This window comes from Ambystoma mexicanum, chromosome 1p (assembly GCF_040938575.1).
Source record: "Ambystoma mexicanum isolate Mex_15411 chromosome 1p, UKY_AmexF1_1, whole genome shotgun sequence".
Lineage (NCBI taxonomy): Eukaryota > Metazoa > Chordata > Amphibia > Caudata > Ambystomatidae > Ambystoma > Ambystoma mexicanum.
Window position 1 is genome coordinate 1,154,862,177 of NC_090921.1, and position 23,262 is coordinate 1,154,885,438.

The 23,262-nt window shown below is 45.8% G+C and overlaps 1 protein-coding gene across 1 annotated transcript in view; it reads right to left on the reverse strand.

Moving 5' to 3' along the window:
• ATP4A (ATPase H+/K+ transporting subunit alpha) overlaps positions 1-20,221 on the reverse strand; it is a 126,497-nt gene extending 106,276 nt beyond the window's left edge. Inside the window, exons 1-5 of the mRNA XM_069640948.1 lie at positions 20,066-20,221; positions 10,180-10,311; positions 9,472-9,531; positions 8,296-8,499; positions 82-195 (exon numbers count right to left, since the gene is read on the reverse strand). Coding sequence (XP_069497049.1) covers positions 82-195; positions 8,296-8,499; positions 9,472-9,531; positions 10,180-10,311; positions 20,066-20,221 — 666 coding nt within the window. The remainder of the gene's footprint in view (positions 1-81; positions 196-8,295; positions 8,500-9,471; positions 9,532-10,179; positions 10,312-20,065) is intronic.
• Between the last annotated feature and the right edge of the window lie 3,041 nt (positions 20,222-23,262).

The window sequence follows — 23,262 nt, forward strand, 5'->3', positions numbered from 1 at the left end:
AGAGGGCATCATCAAAAGATCCAGGATTTCACGTACAAGCTATAGAAAGCATAGGTTATGGCTTATTTACTTTTTTCTTACCTGAGGAACAAGATTCTTGAAGCTGGCGATGATGTTGGTGCTTTTGAACTCTTGGTAATACCCAAAGCAGCCTGTTACCACCACAACTGTAATTAAAGTGACGGCCAGGTACAACTGCGAGGAGAGAAAGAAGACGTCACATCTTGGCATGTCTCATAATGTCATGCCCGTTGAAGTTGTCAATAGTACAATGTGTGCGGAACGCAGAAGGTTGCCGTTCTAAAACGTGTCAATTGCCCACCTGGGGAACCAAAGGTGAACTGAGTTACTGCTTAGGTCCTGAAGGGCAAAGTGCATGGCTCAGGCTGTTACAATATTGTGCTGGGCTTCGAGGGCCTCACATGCATCTCTAGCAATGAAGAGAATTGTGTTGTGCTTTATAGTGGCTCATGGGATTCTCATTCAAAGTGATGTTTGATAGGATTTGTTAGAATCTTAATTGTTTTCTATTTTGGAAGCTAATGGCTTTGGGTGCAAGGGGTCGGGGAAGAGTAAGGGCAAGAAAGGGCACACGATAGGCCATTCCTATTGATGAAGAATGACTTTCCTGGTTGCCTCAGAGAAAAATTCACACCTGAGCTTTTTGCTCCAGATAATTGTCTTTTTCTTATAGGGAAGTGCTATTTTATACATTGCTTGAGAAACCCAAGATAGGCAGCTCTCAAAACTGCAGACAACTGTATACCCGTATTAGAGATAATCAGTACAGTATCGTCTGACAGCTTTGTGGTTGGAGGATTGGAATATGTTCCGCAAACACCAGCAAAGTTAAGCTTTGTTTAAAAAGACTTGAAAAACAACCCTTCCACCTGAAATTTGAATAGGTCAATAAGTCACATATGCCACAGCGCCAACCAGTAGCCATCGCTGAACGCTCACACCCACTTCAGAGCCACGTGAGCAAAGCATTTGTTGAACATACCCCAATGCTCCAACCACAAAGCTTTCAGACCATACTGTACTGATGATCAGGAATAGAGGTGACGAGACGTATATAGTTGTCTTGCAGCTTAGAGATCTGATATGATATGATATGATATGGTATTTATAACGCGCCTATACACAAGTGTTTCAAGGCGCGACGAGGCAGGGGGGGGAAAAACAAGGGGAGACATACAATGATCCTACTAGGCCAGGTGTCATTCAGATCGCGCAAGTGCAAGGGAGGAGGGGAAAGGGAGAAGTGCAAGGGGAAAGGGAGAGGGGAGAGTGCAGTACAGGGTAATAGCATACAGGAAAGTAACAAGGGCCAGCTAGTGGCAGTGCGAGTAAGTGCAGATAAGTGCTGGGAAGGAGGGTCTGTAGGGATACAGACACAGTCCCGTAGTGCAGGGGGTGCCAGGGAGGCAGTGCAGGGGAGAGTGGCTGGGCCAAGGACCGAGAAGGTGAGTGGCCCAGTTGCAGATTCAGTGCAGTTTAGTAACTTTAGCAGGGGAGAGGTGGAGAGAAAGCAGAGGCAAAGAGGAAGGTTTTGAGGTGCTTCTGGAACCGGAGATGGTTCTCCTCAAGTTTCAGGGAGGCAGGAAGGCTGTTCCAGAGAGAGGCCCCTGCAGCGGAGAGAGATCTGCCACCAACTTGTTGTTTGGAAAAAGCGGCTGACCCTGAGGGAGTTGGAGGCGGATGAGCGAAGAGCTTGAGAAGGAAGATATTTAGGAAGAGGGAGTTGAAGGTATTTTGGCCCAAGGCCCCAGAAGGCCTTGTGGACAATGCAGAGGGTTTTGAACTTGATCCTCGCAGCCACTGGGAGCCAGTGTAGCGATTTCAGTCCTGGAGAGATACGGTCCATGGGCTTGAGGCCAAGGACAAGTCTCGCAGTTCTGTTCTGGATGAGTTGCAAAGGGCGGAGAGTAGAGGCAGGAAGATTTAGATAGAGGCTGTTACAGTAGTCCAGCTTCAAGAGAACCAGGGCTCTAGAGACAGTGAGCTTCTGGGGGAAGGAGAGGAAGGGAAGGATACCTCTGAGGAGGTGTAGCTGGTAGTGTGACTTCTTAGAGACGTCAGATATGTGAGGAGAGAAGGAGAGTGTGGAATCGAAGATGACCCCAAGGTTTTTTGCCTTGCAGGTAGGAGCAGGAAGATGGCCAAGAGAGGCCGGCCAGAGAGCTGCAGGGAAGGAGGTAGTGGGTGTGCCGATGAGTGGGATCTCAGTCTTACTGGCATTAAGGCAGAGGTCATTGGTGGCACACCATTCCTGGATAGCAGAAAGACAGTCAGAGATGAGGGAAGGAGAAGAGGAGGCCGAGGGTAGCCTGAAAATGAGCTGGGTATCATCCGCATAGCACTGAAAGTAGGGGCAGAGAGCGGCAATGCGGTGGGCGAGAAGTGCCAGATACTGGTTGAGAAGCCAGGGGGAGAGGTTAGAACCCTGGGGGACACCACAGGTAGAGAAAAAGATGTCAGGAAGGAAAGACCCCAGTTGGACCTGGGAGGGTTGATTAGAGAGGAAAGAGGACAGCCACGCCAGAGCCTGACCAGTGATTCCCAGGTTATCACGGAGACGGTTGAGCAGGATGGTATGGTTGACAGTATCAAAGGCAGAAGAGAGATCAAGCAAAATGAGAACACAAGGAATGTTAGAATCAAGGTTGGAGAGCAGGTCCTCACGGATGTTCAGGAGAGCAGTTTCGGTGCTTCTGGTGGCTCTGAAGCCAGACTGATGGTCATGAAGACTGCCAACAGATTCAGCATGGAGATTAAGCTGGGAGATGGCCAGTTTCTCCAGGAGCTTGCCCAGGAAGGGAGTGATAGAGATAGGACGGTAGTTGGCTGGGCAGGAGGGGTCGGAAGAGGGTTTCTTAAGAAGGAGGTGCACAAGGGAGGGCTTGAGAGGGGATGGGAAGACTCCAGAGGCGAAAGAGTGATTGCAGAAGTCGGCAAGGGCAGCGGCCAAGGAGTCGATGTGGTCCTTGATGGTTTTGGAGGAACAGGGGTGGACCTGTTTTGACGAGACTTTCATAGATCGGACTTGTCTCGAAACCTCGTCAGCAGAAAAAAAGGGGAAAGGCAGAGAAGGGGAGAGGAGGTGTGGCTTCAGAAGGGCCAGAGGGAGAGCAGGGAATAGAGGGGGGGGGAGGGGATAGGATGAGAGTGAGGACAGGATGTCCTGAGTTTTAGAGATGAAATGAGAGGCCAGGGCCGTGCAGAGGGCCTGGGAGGGGACAGGAGAGGTAGAGACTGTGGCAGGGTTGGCCATTTCCTCGCAGATTTTAAAGAGTTCGGCTGAATTGTTAGATGCCGCAGAGATGGGGCTTGGATGAGGGCTCTCTTCTTGGAGAGAACGGAGAGCCGGTATTGCCTTTGGAGCAGGCGACAGGCCAGTTTGTCAGAGGATGCACATGAAGCACGCCATTTCCTCTCTGCCACCCTGCACTTGCGTTTAAGGGTGACGAGATCCGAGTCATACCAGGAGTTACATTTGGCTTTGGGCTTCAGGCGGATTCTCATGACAGGGGCAAGGATATCAAGAGTATCAGATATAGCAGAGTGGAGAGGGGAGATGGCTGTGTCAGGGTGGGAGTCAGCCGAAGGGAGAGGAGGGGGCAAGAAGGTGGCAGCAAAAGCCTCAACTGACACGCGCTTCATGGGTCGGATGACCAAGAAGGAAGGTGGCAGTGATGAGGGTGGCTTTGCCTGTGGGGTAGGGAGGGTGAGGCGGGAGGATAGGAGAAAGTGGTCACTCCAGGAGAGAGGAGTGGAGAAAGGGACAGAGAGGGGAAGGTCAGAGGAGATCAGAGCATCAAGAGTGTGCCCTGCAGAATGGGTCGACCCAGAGGGGAGGATAGATAGTGAGAGAGAGTCGCAGAGGTCAAGGAAGAGTCCAGAGGGGGGACAGGAGGCATCCAGGTGGATGTTGAAGTCTCCAAGAAGGAGGAGTTGAGTGGTTGAGGATAGGAGTGAGGAGGAGAGGTCCGCCCACTCAGAGAGGAAGGAGGAGATTTGACCAGGTGGCTGATAGATAGTAGCCACAGTAAGGGAATGGCTAGGAGAGAGAGAGAGTCGGCAGACAAGACATTCAAAAGAGGAGTAGATCTGCATGGGAGTAACAGTGGCAGGAATCCACTCAGGGAAGATGAGGGTCACACCACCCCCAGCACGGTTAGGCCTGGCCACGGAGAGGATCTTGTAGCCGTCTGGTAAGAGTGTGTCAAAGCTGGTGACAGAACTGGCCAGGAACCATGTCTCAGTGAGACCGAACACATCAAGGTCCAGTTCCTCTAGAAGACGGCAGATATCAGAGGAATGTTTGACAGCAGAGCGAGAGTTGAGAGTGGCAATGTGGAGAAGGTTGCCATCTTTGAAGGACTTCCGGGGAGGGGTACAGATCAGAGGTATGCCCTGCGGAGGTGAAGAGGGAAAGAGAGAGGGGGCAGGGAGAGAGGGGAGAGGCAAGGTAGCCGAGGATAAAGGAGGGGGGACAGCAGGAGAGGAAAGGAAGTTGATGAGGCGCGGGAAGCATCTATCAAAGAGGTAAAGGTTGGCCTGAGGGCCTTGGACCAAGACGGTTCCATTAGCGTAGACATTAATGATGGCCTTAGAGGAGTGGAAGGAGGCCAGGAGGACATCCCAGCGGGTGCCACCATTAATGGGAGAAGAGGAGAGAGCAAAGAGACCTTATGAAGGGTCCATAGGTCAGGTGAAGGCACGAAAAAGAGGATGTCAGTGAGAGTTTCCTCAGAGGCACTGGTGTAGGTGTCAGCGATAGGGAGACCAGGGTTGGAGACCAGGATGTCCTTTTTAAACTTTTTCCTACCAGATTTGGTGAGGAGAGCAGGATAGTCAATGGAGAAGCAGTTAGAAAAGATCAGTGAGATAGAGAGCACCATGGAATAGAAGGGAGGGGGTGGGGGAAGATAGGACAAGCGCAAGCGGACAGGGAGAAGGCGGCAAGCCCTAGTTTACAATAAGTTCAGAACACAGTGAGCACAGACAGTGGACAGCAGAACTGCGAGTATTGGATTGATAAAGCTATGTATAATGCAATGTAACACTGCCCCGTAAGACCAAGACAATTTCCTGGTGCAAAAGGCTCCTCTCTGCCAGCCACAACATTATCCAGCACTGCACTGTGTTGAAGGATGCCTGTGTTGTGTGCTAGTCGGTGTCAGAGAGCCCAAGAACAAGAACTAATCTGCTCCTTGAATCCCTGGATTGGGATTCACAGCTTCCTGAGAGTCAAGACAACCAGAATCCCTGTGTTTTTGTCATTGAACTGATTCAAACTGATTCAAACTGTGATTTGAGTCAAACCAACAGGACCATTGTGGTTCAGGAAGAGAACTATTCCTCTCTAGAATAAAACATGGGACTCTTAATGATTGCAGATACTGGTGACATGTTTACTATATAATGAGGATCTGGACTGTAATGCAGACGACATTTTTAACAAATTATGTGTATATGGACTGTTAATGTTGATGACTAAGAAACAAAACTTTAAATTGAAGTAGATCAGTTATGTTTGTGACATATTGCAATCTGGTGAAGGCGTAGAAGCCCTGACTTTTCTGATTTTTATTAAATTAATAACATGTTGCGGGTAACTCCATCTCAGGAAGGGAAATCCGCTAATCTGATTCCCCTTTTATAAGCTCCATGTCAAAAGCATTGTGTATAACTGTGCCCTGCTGCATCAGTAAGCCTGCTCTCCAGTCGCACAGTGCAATTTCAGAGGGCACAGGAGCCCATTTGACAGCTACAGTGACAGGCAAATAAATCGCTGCAGCACAGGGGCTGAATTTAAGATGTGAACCCTGTCCCAAAAATGACATATCTATGAAAATGCTATCCTGGTGGCATGTTAAATATTAAATAGAAGCCATACCTGAGTTTGTGGCATGATGGCTAACACCTCTCAAAATTGTCCAAGCCACATACATTTTAAATCACACATATGCCAGCCCTGTTAGCCCAACTGAGCTGTGAAAGCATTATGTGTTTCCCAGCCTACCTGTGCTTACTGCTGTCATTCAGACTGTAGCCTTGTGTATTCCCTCACTTTGTTATTTTGTGAGAGCAGGTTACACCCACCCCCAGAGGATCCACAGGATATCCCCTGTATCTGGGAGCCCTAGAAGAAGGACTAATCTGTTCATTGAATCCCTGGATTGCGATTCACAACAACCTGACAGTCAAGAAATCCAGGATCCATGTGTTTTTCTCATTGAATCAATTCAAACCGTGATTCAAGCTTGTTCAACCCAGTTCAACTAACAAGAGCTGATGGTGCAGCTTTTGGCACTCGACCAATCTTCGAACTACTGTTCTGCACTCTCGAACCCGTTTGCTGTTGCATCATGCCAGCTGAGTTCTTTATTGCCCTGGCCTGATCCTGAAGCTCACCATTGCATCCACTTCCTTTGAACCGCCTCTTTGAACTGCCAGCACCTTCATTGCTGATGTTCATTGACAGTCCACCAGACCCAGGGAGGTCTTTCAAACCTTGACCTTCGAATGCCACACCTGATCCACCCGGCTTGAACTGCGCATTCAGTAACCAGCATCTTTGCCAACAAACCGACTGTTGAATGGACATATGCAGGCCTCATGGTACTCACTTTACTTGAGCCGCTTGGGGCCACCCTACGAAGCACCAGCACATTCACTGCAGTCATACCGACTCTGGTGGCCTCCTCGAACTACAGCCCTTGATGCCTTATAGGGACACCTACCTCAAACTGCATATCCAGCCAACAGGCTCTTGGCTGTCAAATTGACTGTTGAACTGTCCCTGGTGGTCCTCATGATCTGCACTTATTTGAAACACAACAAACTTTAGCTCAACTACTGAGCCATCAAGAACCACACAATTTTATTACTGACTATTAACTGCCCCCTTGGTCCATCTTTGGACCCTAGAGACTGGTCGGACAATTTAATTCCCTTTTGAAACTGAGAACATATCCTTTAAAAGAACTTTCACCCCTGATTCATTACCCAGAGTGCCGCTTCTTGCTATCTTTGCTTATTCCATGTTCTTTCCTCAGGGGTGGGCTTTGTGTAGTATTTTTCTATTTAGTTATTATTGCAGATGGTGGGTTTAATTAACGTATATATATTTTTAGAACCTTGATTGGACATTCCCTTCATTTTGGAATATTGTACTACTGCTGTTTGTTTTTCTACTGAATCACATTCTCACCCCTCTTGAGAGTACAGTCTTCCCTAGTCCCACGTTACCACAAAAGGTTAAGGAGGTATATCATCTCCACTCAGCCAATCAGAATGTTCAAATCAAGTCAAGGACTACTAGTATTAATTGCATTCCAGACAGTCTGACTTCAGAGAGAGTGAGGGAAATAACAGAAAGCATGTTGCTGAGTTCAAGAAAAAGCAATGGAATTCACTCTCAAGATGTCTTTCAACCAGACACTCCAACCTAATTTAACAGAACAAAGTGAAAGCCAAAACATCTAACAATTCTTTCAAATCTGTAACGAAAAAAAACACACACTTTCACATTGCACCCATGGAAAGCTCATAGTAAAGCCGTTTCAGGTCAACCAAGTTTAACATTAGAATGTTTACATTATGAAGACAAACAGGTTCTTTAAATGGTACTAAAAGAAACCACATTCAATTTATTAACATATTTTGTGCACTTTAATCATTCTTAAACTAACATGATTTACTTCACAACCACTATTCCAAACCGTTTACTATATCTAGCAGTATGTGCAAATAGCCAAATAAACCCTGGAAGGGTCTCTTTGGAGAATAACCTTTTCCCAATTTATAGCCCGAAGCGAAGTGGCTCATTATCCCCACATTCAGTGTATAAGGGTATATTATTGTAGTGTGTGTGTTGTTTGTAAACCAACTGTAGACCTCAAACTAATAGAAAATAAAATAATATAATTTGTGCTGTTATAAATGGGACACTATTCACTATAAATGGATTTGTTTTCTGTTTAATTTGACTGGTTTAGTTCGTGGCATTAGGTGCTTTTTTCACATGAATGCATTTGAAATGTCTGAATATAATATCATTTTTCTTGAGGTAAACGTTTACATATGTACTATACAGTGGTGTTGGACTATAAGGTGATTCTTTGATAGGTTACATGGATGTGCCTTAATGACTGCTCCTGATGTAAGGGACATTGTTTGCATGTTTCAAGAGGGGTATTTGTGATTGTATTTTTCAAAGCATTGAAAAGTCATTCGCAGGCGCGTCTAACCGCATAGTCACAAACAATTGTCTGGGCTGCGACTTACATTGTCCTCACTGGTGAGATCTCCCTGAGATAACTGGATGGCAAAAGCGATAATGCAGATCACGGCTGCTACCCACATCAAACACTGCAGACCCCCGGCCAGCTGTCTGGCAAACTTCACATATTCTGGAGTTCCCTTTGGAGGCTTCAGTTCATTTGGACCATCTCTCAGGAGCACTTCAGCTGCCCAGCTTCCCTTCAGCCCCTAAAATTAGAAAGAGGAAAAAGAGCAAGTAAACAGCTTCATATGGTGGTCTCTACTGCTCAGGAGTAACGAGTTTGGAACATTAATTTGTTATATTATATTCTTTTTCCATATATTATATTTCTTGTTGTCTATTTATATAACATTATCTTTCCCATTTCCTTTTCTTCACTTATTGTAATATATTATGGTCAGCAACATGCTCTTTAAACACACACCCACATTAATTATTGACAATGTTGTACTTAGCCAATCAGGTGGCTGGAAAGGTGGGTGAGAATACACTGTGTACCACCTGCTTATGGAAATAGAAAAGGGACCAAGCCAAGTGCCTTTTGCTATGGCGGCGACCATCTTGGTTTTTTTTAAAGGAGATTGGGCTTGTGCAATATTCGCGTAGCCCATCGCCCATAAAAAAATATACATATTTGCACCCCACCTGAATCCTGTGTGTGAATAGCTATCAGCCCCTTGTCAGGCCTGCCTAGGCTTGGACTGGTAGGCCCTACCGGCCATGTATCTAGGGGTGATCACGACAATACTGGAAAACAGTTTCAGATTTGGTGACCTCATAATGGAAATATGCCCCTTTCAGGCCATGATGTATTCTGAAGATGTGCATGTTTAGGAGAAGGTCAGAAGAAATATAATCACATTGGATCTAAGATGAGTACCTATTCCCCCATAGTTAAAGACGCCATTCTTCCCAACTTTCCTCATGCCCCAGTTGCCTCTTTATTGTCTTTTTATACTATACTTTTTGGCCTCTAAATTCCCTATTCGTTTGATGTTCTTTCTGTCCTATCTTTGTTTCTCTTCTACTAACTAAAACTTCTCTTTCCCATCCTTCGCATTTTAGGCTTTGAGCCATACCTATTAATGCCAGAATTTATTACCTTTACACTTCCTCCACACAGGTACAGCGCCTCTCCTCTCAAAACTCAACTCCATCCTCTCATATGGAAAACTCACCTTCTTGACACTCGTTTGATATTTCAATTCCAGCTCCTCCACTGACAGTTCATGGTCATTCTGCAATGAAGAAATAATATTACGTACTGGTACTTTTCCATCTGAATTATAGGACTTATTCTATCAATCTATTTGCAGAAATACAGATCAATAAACACAAGATCCCTTCCTCCTCTCTCCACTATTGGATTAACTGTATCATAGACTAGGCAAGCCCAAAATAATTATCTCGTAGAACCATAAATCACAAGTCGGTTTATTTAATACAATGTTAAAATTCATTGGGCACCACTTGAAGTGTGCATTATCAGAGGGTTACACAAAAATGACCAACCCGATCCTCTAGTTCCTCCAACACAGCAGAATATTTCCTCTAATCTAGTTGGTCCCCAGCCCAGTCCTTTTTTGCAATCATCAATTCCTTTAATTATTTCTCCTGCAACCCGAGCCCCTCATGATAAAGAACCTATAGAACCTAAAGGTCAAGCTGTCTCTCCTTGCGGCTCCTGCCCTATTTTCCCCAAAAGCATCCCATTCGCCACTTCCCAAAACGTTAATATCTCGTAGCCCTATTTCTCCACTTCATGTCACCTGTTCTGCTTCTTCCAAACATACTGCATCACGGACATCCCTCTGTCCTGGAAGTGGCCCTCTACACCATCTCTAATGCCTCCCTGCCACCCGTCCTCCGCTTCCCCCATTCCTTACAATGTCCATCTCCTTCTTCATGCTTTCCAGCTTCTCTTTCTTCTTCCCTCCTTTCTGTTTCTTCTTGATTTTGACATCCATGTCTCCATCGTATTGCTTCTCCATCTCTACAGAGTAGAGCTCATAAGTGTCCTAGAGGGATGAGAACAGCATTAAGAACGGGTGCACAGTACTGAAACGGAAAAAGCAGGCACAGTGTATTTGGGTACCCCCACTGTGTGATCTCTCAGAACACAGTGCTAAGCGATCTGGACCTGGCTGGCACTGCCTTTCCTCTCTGGCTGATAGCGCTCATGCAAGTGGCTTTTGCTCTGTGGCACACACTACGCGCCCCGACATTTCTAGGTGAATTACATAGCTGTGTTCATCCAAAAGCTTTGGTGCTCATTATATCAACATTAGGAGCATAAAAGCATGAGGGAGATTTGAAAATGTGCCTTTTGGATTAGACAGCATTCTCCTGTAGAAGTTTAATAATCTGCACCCCCCTGTCTGAGTATTTGTGCTGCGGTTTCACACTATGGAGTACTTAGGGAAGACGCTTCACAGGATCTTGACAAATCTGGGAGCATCACACAGTCTTTTTGGGAGCCAGACTTCTTCACCTTATTACTTTGGTAAGTAAAGGTTTCAAAGTGTTCATGCTTTAATGTGAAGCCCAGATGCAGACAGGCTATAGCAAGCGCTGTACACATGAATCCATCTGGAGCGTTTCTGTTGCGCCTACTAACTGACCAAGTTTGGGCCAACATTTTTGGCACCAGAGACGTTGCTAGGGGGGGGCCTGAGGGGCTATAGCCCCGGGTCTTTTGGTTGTAGCCCCGGATAAAAGCTCGGGGCTACAACCAAAAGGCTATGGGCTAGCCCAGACTCGCGCCGTTCCCGACATTAGCTTAGCCCCTGATCTTTTCCAGACCTAGCAACACCCCTGTTTGGCACACCATGTTTTTACTCGTAATCATTCTTAAAAGCCACAATTACAGAAACCCCATGCTTCATTATTTCAGCTTTATAATAGCCTTTATTTGAAAGAGTTTAATTTAATACATGAAACATTTCTAAGAGGCACACACCAAAGGTGATGCATTATATAACTTTAGACAGTACACTGACACGTGTGTCCGCTAGAGAGGACCTATTGAGAAGGCACTGGGAGTCAAGCACACAGTATCCTGCTTATATTAACAGGTGTAAGCGGCCCTTTAGGTGCAAATGTGATTTGCATGAGGTGTAAGTGTCAGAGTTCACACCACAATGCTAAGGTGCTAGGGACCCGGTTTTACCATTAGCAGGAGTACAGCATGTCAGGATGTCACAGGGCAGTGCTTGGCCAATGGCAAAACGTTCTTACTGTGGTTAGGGCAGGGGATGCCAGTTTCGCAGGCTGTAGCTGTTAGGGCATATTGACTCAATACGGGACATCTGAGGGTTTCAGGATCTCACACTGCTAGAAGTCTTGCTTAGGAGATGTGAAGTGGAAGATGCCTCTATCTTATGGTATGAGGACATTTTTCCCATTATATGTAGCGTAGACGGTGTCAGGATCTCCCACCATGGGTTATCATGGAAGGAAATCTTTCTTACTATAAACTTTACACGCCAACTCTTGGTTTTGGCACTTTTACTAGTTGGCTTAGATCCTCCAGGCTACCCTCCTGGTTTACAGAAAACGTGCTTGACATCACAGGTGGGGTACACGGTTTCTAATCGACAGCAATGATTGCACATGAACCCCTCACACCACAAGCATACACCCTTCGCCTACACCATCTTGCACCTTTCCATTTGTATGACTGGCTTGCTTCTATCCTAGTCCTACTCCTGCCTTTTCCCATTTCCTTTCCACCAAAGACAAGTACGTCATTATCCGCGCAAGCCTCGACTCTGTAATACCACTACGGTGGTGATGGGCGCAGCATAAAAGCTTTATAACATAGCATACCATCAAATAACTTAACCTAATGATAGCTTGTTTGTTTTATAAAGCAAGCTAGCACAGATTAATGCTGTTTCATAGACATGTAAAGGGCTAAAGGACTGGGGTTACTATAAGCAAACACAATGGTACTCAGTGTATTGACTGATGTTTGGGACACAAGCCTTACAATAAGGAGTAAGGATCTCACATAGATGTTGAGAAGCCTTTTCCACCTCAAGTGAGCCCTCAGCATGCCATGATCTCGCAGTGAAGGCTTGTCATGAGTCTATCTGTATATGCGCAGGGTATCTCCACACACATGGGGGGGCTCATTTGGAATTGGTTATTTATAACGCGCTTAATACCCAGATCCCGGGGATCCCACGTCATCTTGCTTCCAAGGTGAGCACGTTGCCCCTGATCTATACTTAGGCACGTCTTCTTGCTATCTGGAGGAGAAGGAGCTGATCCTGCACTACACAGGCAAGATATTAGGAACTGTTTCTTGCTATAGGGGAGAACTGAACAGTCTCCACATGTCTTCAATCTTACAACACATTGCTAATATGTGTTTATTATAACAATTATTATGATTATTAGTGATAGTAAACATGATAGTACTTGTATTTTAGTGCTTGGTAGGCGAGTTTTTGGCTAAATCTCTTGCCCTTTGGCTGAGACGTTGAAGCGTCTTCCTTTTTGCTATTCATGACTGTCAGGATTTTTAGCTGCTGCTCTAACATCAGAAACTCTTTTTAATGACATATTAGAGTATCTTATGATCTCTTAGAGAAATAGTCACTATTAAAATCCTTTTGATGATGTAAACGTTTCAGAATCTCACGATGCATGGCTCAGCTATCCTGGCATATATTTTAATTGAAAGTAGAGCTGATGAGGCGCAATGTCTACTTTCTGGAACATCATGAATTTAGTTTGGACTAGAAAACGGACTCTCATCATGTCAAAGGTTGTTGCCGATGTGCATAACTGTCGTGCGTCAGTTGTGTATAGTCTGCACAATAGAGGATCCATTCCACACAAGGACTTCAGAAGACAGAGGTTTCAAATCGAACCACACCACTGATTCACAGATCTTCAAGACTTCAAGTGCATCAGGTTTATTTTGCAATGTGGGCGAGGGGTCTATGTTCGTGGTGTTACTTGCGTGGCATGTCAAGTGCGCACAATAGTCTCAGAAATGACTTAATTGATGATGTGATCCTTAGTCATGACATTGATGATGTCATTTCGGGCAATGCGCCTAGTGCATCCTGCTGAGTGGCACTAACTGCGTTGCGTGGCCCCAACGCCTTACCCTTGCCTATATTCTTCGGTATGTGACCACTTGGGCTTTTTCTAATGTTCCTTCAGTTCTGCAGACTAAAATAGTGGGCCATTGAAAGGTGAGGCATATAACACTAATTCCAACTTCTACAGGAAATGTAACTTCCACTATTTGATGACTCTACTAAAACACTTACCAACATTCCGCTTAGGTAAACAAGTACTTTGATTGGGCAGTTTCAAACTAATTCCCAAAAGGGTGATCAGGGGGCAATGTTATGAGTTAAAATGAGAAATGGATGCTTAGGGAACCGTCCCCGCCCCTAAGCGTTCTTCCCTTTAAACGAAATCAAACCAAACTACCCAGCTTCCAAAGTAGCTAGCAAAATACTCTTTCTGGAAATAAATCAAAGGAGGATACATGAATACACAATTGGCAAAAAACTCCAAAAAGGAAGTGTCCTAACTCTAACTCAGAGCGACTAGAAAATAATGTGCACAGTCCCACCCACTCCTGCTCAGGTCTCCATGTCCCCAAAAATGTTGCATCTTTCAGCCCTCCGTTGGGTGGATGTTAAATACGGTCCACGCTCCTGTAAATCATTCTAGGTTTTCTAGCTTCACAGGTGAGCAATATTTCACTAGAGAATTTAAGAATGGAAGCACCATACTACCCTCCCTCCCCAACCGCTTATAAAAGCTGCAAAAAAAACTTCAAGCCAGCACAAAAATTTTTCTAAATATATACAATATATAGAGAGAAAAACCCCGCTTAAAAAGAGTTCAGATTGCTATGTAAAACAAGAGTGGAGTCTACAAACGTTGGGAACCCCAACATTAAGGTTCAAACTCTCAGTAGGTTTTCTCCTAATGTAGAGCACGCCCAGCCCAATACAAGATACACCTTTACTCACACTACAACCCTTGGCCTCAAGACGGCCTTTACATTGAAATACGTGCAATGTTGTTTTATATGCAGTTGGACATATGTGTTCCATTGAGCGCCAACCCCTTTAATACTAGGTCCCTTGCTCCCTCCGATGCAAGACCTATTCCACGTCTGCAATGTGTTGCAAACAATTATATTTAGCACATGAATAATAATCACTTCTCCAGCAGTGAACCAAATGGACACACCATTCTAAATGGTTCCCTATGTGCCAGCGACTAGGAATTATCAGAGCGCGCTTTTTCAGATAACATGAGCCTGGAACGTTAGTGATACAAATGCCACCAGTGTCTTCAATTAGGTGTTTAAGTGGCAGCTGTTCTGTTTAGGTGCTTGCTCGTCACAATCTGTGATGGCGCTGGCCACATAAGATCACTCAGTAACTCAAAATGCTAGTATAGTTGAGTTGTGATGTTGTTTTTATCATAGGTGTCTAGTTATGTTGCAAGTTTTCAATGATGTATGGACTAAATGACCCCCTACTATACTTTTCTAAGGATATTGCAAGTCCATGAGGAGTCCCATAGGAACAGGGCCACATATGAAGTTCATTTGCTTTTTATTTAGGGTAGGTGGTATTTTATCCCGTATAATACATGGCAACACACTCTCATAGCCTTTAATACCTGGCGTGTTGCTTGATCTAATGTAATACATTTTCCCGCCGCTGATACATATCATCAACCAAGAATCTTTTGGGATTAAAATAGAAAAATCTAATGTGGAGCATATGATGTGCTGCAGAAAAATAGTTTAAGGATTTTCCTCTAAAAAAGCTTTTCGTTTTGTGCTCTTAAAATAAGCGAAAACAGACAGATTCTTGCTCTTTTGTTAAATTCCAGGTATGCAAGAAATAAACAGGCCAGCATAAACAGTTCCTTATCCATTTATGACTGTAAAATGCCACCGAAAACCATTGCACAAGAAAGGAATTTGATGAGTTGGTGTGGGGTTAAATGAAGTGCTGTTGTGACATCCGGGATTGTGCTTTGTGCTGGCTCAAGCGGCAGCCATTGTGATTTTACCCACGACTATAATAACTGATTACAGAGCCCTAGAAATGCGCAAACTAGCCAGTAATACGAAACTGATTTAAAGGCTTCTATGTATTTTAATAACATTATGTGTATGTTTATAACGCTATGGCTGTCTTCCATGTGTTACATAAATACCACACTATTTATGAAATGCTCACCAGGAGAGGTGTGCTGTTTGAAAGCTTCTTAAATAATAGTGCTACTTTCATCCAATTTCAATATTGGGTGAATGGCATGATGGGAGGCTTTTACCAGAATTTATAGATACCACGGCAAGTTGCCCACAGACAGGTGGCACCTTAACTCTTTGAATTATGTTACAAATACATCTGTGCGAAAGTCCCCACATATGAGTTGACTCCAGAGGAAATTGGTTTAAATAAGCGCCTAGATACCTCTGGGCTTTGTGCGCTATATATATGTTCAAATAAATAAAACACACATAAATAAATAAACAATGTTAGGTTCAGTTGATTTTTGCAGCTTTGAAATCCTGCTTCACCCTCAGTGATTTTTTGGTGCCTGCGAGGACATTCTGGCCCTGGTGTGTTCCTATCAATGGAGCCCTGGTTTGTGTCTACTTTGTGTACAGCTCGTAATGCTGCCAGGGTTATGTTTCTAATCTTGCCTAATTTTGGTAGATAAAGGAAGGAAAGCAGACACAGAAAAATAAAATGACATACCCAGGATCACAACCTTGGATTCTTGGTTCTGCAGCTGACATTGCCTACTGATTGCTATTGGTATATGGGTTGGTAGGCACATAACTTACCCCTTTCCCCATCTTGCGCGGTTGTGGTGCCTCGGGTGTGCTGTGGGAACAGCCCTTCCGAGCTGCGGGGACGGTGCTGGTTGCCTGCCTAGCCCCTTCCGATTGGCACTGAAGTCCGAGCCAGGAGACCTGGGAGTCCTTTTAGGTTATTCTGAAAGTCCCTCCTACCAGCAGCTCTCGCTTACGTGCTTCGCGAGATCTGATCTCAAAGCCCTGATAATGCAAGAAAAGGACAAACTGATTAAGTCCTTTCACAGTTCACCTTGGACGTCCTCCAGGGCCTTCAGCGTCAAGCCTCTCCAGGAGAGGTCAGCAGCAGGGGACTCACTGCAGGGGCCTTCGTGGCAGTGCAGTGCATGGCCCCGCTCAATGAATCACGTGGGGGCCCAGCATAAACCCCAGGCGCCACACCAGAGTGGGCACTGCTGGGCGAGCAAAGAATACACAATGAGAGGACTTGCTCTACTGTCCTTCACAATACTGGTTATGCTTGGGAGAGTGGGTCCACCGCTCTATGCAGCACTTGGGCAGTCTCGGGCTGGGGCGTGGGGCGAAAGAGCAGTGGGCGAACTATAGTGGACCAATTTTGAGGGCCAATGTTGGCCTTTTTCATAAAGGTGTGCACTGCAGAACTGCTAGTTTTAACCAATGTTACTGACTCAATGGCCCTCATTATGAGTATTAACGGTGAAAACATGGCATTTTAAAAATACAACCTAATTATGAAGTGACATCACATGATCACATGAGATATTCACTGCATGGGGTTCATAGAAGGTAGTGCCTGGGGTAAATACAGGATCCTTATTCCATGCAGTACTTTTTATGCACCCATGTAGGGGGTATCTCAAAGAGCACATGCTGCTACCTTATCAAAATGCTGCCAGTGAGGCACCAATGCGTTCTAAAATGCCCAATAGGTAAACATTGCAAATCTGTCCCTGGGTACTGGTCAGTTTGTTCTGAAACGTAATACATTGGCATATGCGAATGAGGCCAAGTTCTTTTTTGTTTTTGTGTGGTTCTCAAGCCTATTGGATGTAGGGTAACTCACCAACTATCAGACCAAGAAAATACAACCCACTAGGGAAAGGTGTTAGGTGCACCCTTTTATGAGAAGAACAAGAGCTTTATTTGTATTCAGAAAGGAAACAGCAACAGGATATTATGAATCCACTGCCACAGAGCTCTCTCTCGTCCTCCACAAGGGATTCAGTTTATAAACATAAAAATCGTCATTCATGATGCACTCAATATACAGCATTAATCCCCTACTCTCATTGGCTACCACCTATGTACATGCTAATAGTTACATACAGACCATTCTCCAATTGGTCTCATTGTCTTCTCTTCCATCTTAGCCACACATGGGTAACAACCTCTTCCTTCTTGAAACGCTGCAAAGCAATTGTTTAGATTCAACTCTTACCACCCTACCTTTAATCCTAACCAAGTGATATGCACCTGGTTATCAACATGAACTCGGCAGATAACTTTGAGGTCAGTCTCGTCTTTGCGAAGAAAGCAGAGCCCTCTTCCCTTCCCAGACATGCCTGCATCCCCATCATGCCCTCCCCACTGTATGGGCATAACTCTCGGCTCTCCCTGGCACAAATCACAGATCATGCTGTTTTCTGCTCCCACCTTTATCAGTTCCCCTCCCAAGAAATGCTTCGAATGTTCCACTAAGACTTGTATTGCTACACATCTGTTCAAATAGAGTGACCACCATTCTGAGGGGCGGTAGTACCATAAATCCTCAGTTCATGTTTTGGCAACCCAAGACCTCTGCCCTGGCTCCCATGGGTATGGCCTTCATCCTGGGCTGCAGCCCTTTGCCTGTTTAGCTATGCACATTCCTGCCTAATTGTTCAAATACCTAACTGAATACCTAATGTGTGGGTGTGCGTACGTGTTCCTTGCCGCGCCTGGGAATCGTAATGTGATAATAATGAAGCCTCGTTGTTCTGTGTCTCCAACAGTGCCTGTGAGGATTCAGGCCTACTCTTGCATGAATGTAGCATTAGTTCATAAACTACTATTAAATATTCTATACAACAACATTAATGCAAAGGAAGTGGTTAATTGTCCCCTATGTAACACTCCACCATAGACGATTACTTCCATTAGCTTCCATTAGTACGACTCATCCCTCCCTCCACACCATAACTCACATCTTCTACATGTTTTATTATAGTTTTCACAATCCAAGCGTTTGGGAGGGGCATTGATCTGGACTTGCATCCTAACACCCCAGACCGACCTACCACATGGGGTACAGCATATCACCCCAAGCTACACACTACTGGAAACTCTTTGAGTGGCAAGGACTCCACCCTTTTATTGTTGCTGGAAGTGCAGTGAGCCCTCTACATCCATGTATAACTTGGGGCACACCAAAGAACCCTGACTGCACAGATTACTGAGCAAAGACTGGAGAAGCAAAGAGCTGACACAGAGACTGTCTTTCTGCTCATCCCATTGAAGAGCAATGCTGTTAGAGTTGACAAACCCACCTCAATACAGTGCTGGGGCACACCATTGTTAGGAAAGATTTCATCAATGTGTAATTTTCCCTCCATTTGTGGACCCCCAAACCTTTTGTTGTTGTTTGGTGTAATGCGAAAATGAGCTAAAACATGGCAAAGGTGCACAGCCATTTTGGACATTCACCTCTAAACTGCAATGAAAGTCTCTGTTTCTGTGAGCTCAGTTAGAAGGCAGACATGAGTTCTGCAATGGTTGCAATATTATATTATGAAGCAGATAAGCGTGCTATGAAGGATAGTTGTATTGTTCGCTGAAGGACGAGCCGAGAGGGGAGTCAAAGATGTGCAGGTGCATTGATAAGGGGTGCTCGGAACGAGCGCGCGAGAGAAAAGCTGGGGTTTTTCACTACTTCCTGGATTTTTTCGCTCTTTGCCTCCCATACTTGCTGTCTGTCCTTCGGCCGGGGACAGTTTGAAACTTATATGGGGTGGGGATTTGTCCCCCTTAAGAAGGGAGGTATCCCGATCAGGAGGTAGAGAATTGGAACCCCGGGTGATGAAGTCTCGCTGAGAGGGAGCATGCTCCGCTCCAGACTCTGTTAGTATGTGTGATCTCTCTGCCAACTGTCTCAGGACTGGGTAGTGTTGTCGTGGCTGAGATGAAGTTGTCTCCTGCAACCACACTAACAGTGATGTATATTTCTCTAGTTATCCTTGTTCGTGTGCTTATCTATAACTAATTGCATTTATCCCATAGTTATCTGTGTGCCTGTGGATTATGAATAAAGGGGCCTGTAACAAGCCCATTATCGTTCAACCCTTGGTCTAAGTGTGCTTTATTGCCTTCCTGATTCCAAGAAATTTGGGTCCATATAACACGGTGAGTACTTCTGAGGTTATTACACGTGTCCGGAAAAGCAAAACATAGTGGCTCTGTGAGCAGGGTCTTTGTGCTGAAATTAATGCTAGAGACCAAATGAATCTGAAGCTTGGACACAGAAAGGCAATTTCTTTAAGTTTGTGAATTGGGCGATTGTGTTTGAGGTATTTTTGGGAAGGGACGTGAAAGATCCATCAATACGATGAGTTCCTTATTTAGGAAAAAGGAAAGCTCCGCAGGTAGAGATTGTCCCGAAGTGATGATCCCAGGGTGGACAAGGAGTCTGTGAAGCCTGCGCCAGTGAAGGGCGCATTCTGCATTTGCTGCTTGGCTGTGATTTTTGCTGGACCATTTACCATGTGGAACTGCGAGAAGCCCCTGCCTGCAGCCTGCTTCTGTTGCCTTAAGAGCGGTAGCTCTGCCGTAGCTCCACCCCCTCCAGGAAGAGGAAGCATAAGAGGCAGTCAGAGACACCCTTGCAGCGTTAAGCCCGCGCCAGTGAAGGGCACATTCTGCATTTGCTGTTTGGATGTGTATTTTGCTGGACCGTTTACCGTGTGGAGCCACGAGAAGCCCCTGCCTGCAGCCTGCTTCTGTTGCCTTAAGAGCCATAGCTCTGCCGTAGCTTTGCCCCCTCCAGGAAGAGGAAGCATAAGAGGCAGGCGGAGAAACCCTTGCAGCGTTAAGCCCCCGCCAGTGAAGTTGCGCATTCTGCATTTGCTGTTTGGTTGTTTGCTGCTTTGATGCCGGGTGCCTGCTCCCTGTAACTAAAGACCTCACCCAGTGAATAAGCGCAGAGAGAGCAAGTGCCCTCTACATATCTAGACTCTGAGGTAACTTGGCGTCTGGAGACTGCAGGCCTTGAGCCTTTGATCCGGGTAAGCTATCAGAACTAGTCACCCAGGAATTAAGATAAGAATTAGACAAAAGCTGCAGCCGCGGAGCTGCTCGCTGAGGAGCTTGCAGTCCGCGGCCGTCCACAACTAGCAAGCTCCAAACACCTAGGGAAACTAACCACCATGTCAATAAACTGCTGTGAGGAGGAGAGACACTGGCTCCTTAGCCAGCGTACTCGCAGTGAAGACAGTGGTCTAGAACATCGTAGCCCCCCGAAACATCGTAAAAGTAGGAAGAAACTGGGCCAACACTCAGACTCACTGTGCACTTCAGAGACATCCCCACCCCTACCCCTATGCCCACCTTCTAAATCTGACAGATGTGCATTTCAAGCACTGGAGCTCACCACAAGGAAAACAACAACTGTACTGAAGTGCCAGGCCGGAAGGTGTCTCCTGCTCCGTTGGAGAAGGTAGAATGCCAGGCGGGTGGCCCGTGTGTCCTGGCTGCTCGCGAGGAGGGGCTCAGCCGGGAGAGTCCCGTGACTGCTCCGGTGAAGGACCTTTCGGGGCTGGCGGGGGCTTGGAGGGGGGGGCCGTAGAGGTCGACCCCTTAGGTGATGGGTTCGGGACAGGGGATTTAATCTGTGCAGTGGAGCAGAGGCGGGCCCCTCTTCGAGAGGGGGAGGAGGCCGACGCTGACACTTCTTCTCCAAAGCCGGCTCCACTGAAGAACCCAGAGCAGGAAGGCCTGGCACGGGCCCCCTCGGCGAGCGAGGGGGAGCCAGATCGAACAGCCTCCTGTGGCAATGGTGGGAATGCTGAGCCGTCTGACTCGACGGAGGAGGAGGGTATCCACGGCCAGACGCTGGAAACTGAATCAGCTGCGCCAGGATTGATGGAGGGATTCCCCCGCAAGGTGGGGGAGGTGGGAGAGGAGGAAGCCAAAGGCGAAGGAGACAGGCCTGAACTCAACACAGAGTGCGACTCGAACATCAGAGAGTCGCTCCCTGTGAAATTAGACAAGGGACAGCCTGACTCCCCCATAACCGATAAAAATCAGATGTTGGAACCATTGCTAAAACCTCCTGGGGCACCAGAAATTCCAAGTACCGGAGATGTCAAAAGAGATCCCATAAAAATTGCCATAGAGGTCCATCCAGTAACAGCGAGGGAAGACCTGAAAACTCCTCCAACCATTCTACAGGTCTCAGCCTTCCAGAAATGACCCCAGAATATTTCGTATGAAACAACTGATGACTCCAAAATGGACACGGACTCGGACCAATGGGAGACCACACTAAACAGGGGACTCAAAGAGAGAAACTGGTTTGACAGCAAGGAACAAATGGCAGAATGGCAAAAAGGCATGAGGAAGAACACCCGAAAAGGAGGGTAGGCTAAAAAAAGAATCAAACGACTGACAAAGGAACCACAGTTATTGAAAAATGAAGGGACCTTAACAGACCTCTTTCTCCAATGTAGGGATAGAAGAAGGACACATACCACTTCACCGGTGGGTCAGCGAAGCATCTCCAAACGGGAAGCAAAAAACAACCGGTAAAGTAAACTTCTGGGCCCATGAAAGGGGCTCTGGAAAACTTCTTTCATAGGTGCCCAAAAAAGACGGCAACTAACAACAACGAGATAACGGACACACAGCTACTAGAAGGAACATTAGAAGCAATAGAACCTACGCAACTAGTCAATATGGGATACCAATCCACGCCAAAACAAAACATGGATGGATATAAAGTGCCCAAACTAACCATTGAAACAGAGAAAAGATGGCATTTTGGAAAACATTGAGCAAACAAAACATCTAAGTACTCTAAACATCTGAGCTCCCCACAAGCATTTCAGCCCAAACAAGACAAGAACAGAAACTTACTACAAATCAAAGGATCCTCAACAATTAAGCAAGATTACAAGCCACTAGGACCACTCAGAAAGGAAACCGAAGGGGTGGGTACTCCGGGGGCAGTACCAAAAGTGGACGGCCTCAACCCAAAATCATATAAAGAAAAGCAGGCAACAGAGGCAGAACTAGTAACAGAAGGGCTTTCGGAAACCCCGATCTATGAGCCAATTTCAAAACCTGACCCCATCTCAAAACCAGTGGTGAACTATGAGAAACAGAGTGCAAGAATGGAACAACAGGAAACACAAACATCATCATCCATTTTATACACGCCACAAAACCAAAACAGATCAAGCGAAATGGGAAGGGGTGCAGGAAACCAAACCCCAAACAAAAAAATAGACCTCTTCTCTATAATGTCAACCCTGACAATAGCACTTGCCCCATTTACAAAACTATATGAGGCCTTAAATGATACATCAAAGGACCTACTGACCATGGTGGCCCTTGCGCAAACAAGACTATCCTTCGTGGAAGGATACATTAGTTCGAGAGAGCAAAACAAACCAACCACAGTGGAAAGAAACACTCAAATAGGGCCCATACAGAAGACGGCTCAGGAAGATTCATCAACTCAAACAGAACAAGTGAAGCCAAAAACATATTACTTCCTGGCTCAAAACAACAATGCTCTGGCTGAAATATTGAGCATGAGCCAGTTAGTATCAGGAAAACAAGATCTAGCTACACAACCTAAGGACTTGGGCCCCAGAAACCAGGGGAAAACAACACACGAAAATAAACAAGGGTTGACTATAGTAATCGGAAGACAGAGCACTAATGCATCAACCAATCTTAGAAGAGAAATACCAAAAAGAGAATTTAACCCAAAGAACAAAAGGCAAAATTGATGTACGTTCCAAGGGACAAAAGGTCTACTACAAATCACAAGAGACCCCCCGATTGAGGACACCCCACAAGCGAAACAAAACGGAAACGTCCGTTTGGCTTTACAAAAACCAGGGACAAGGGAAAGAGGAAAGAAAGATGCTAC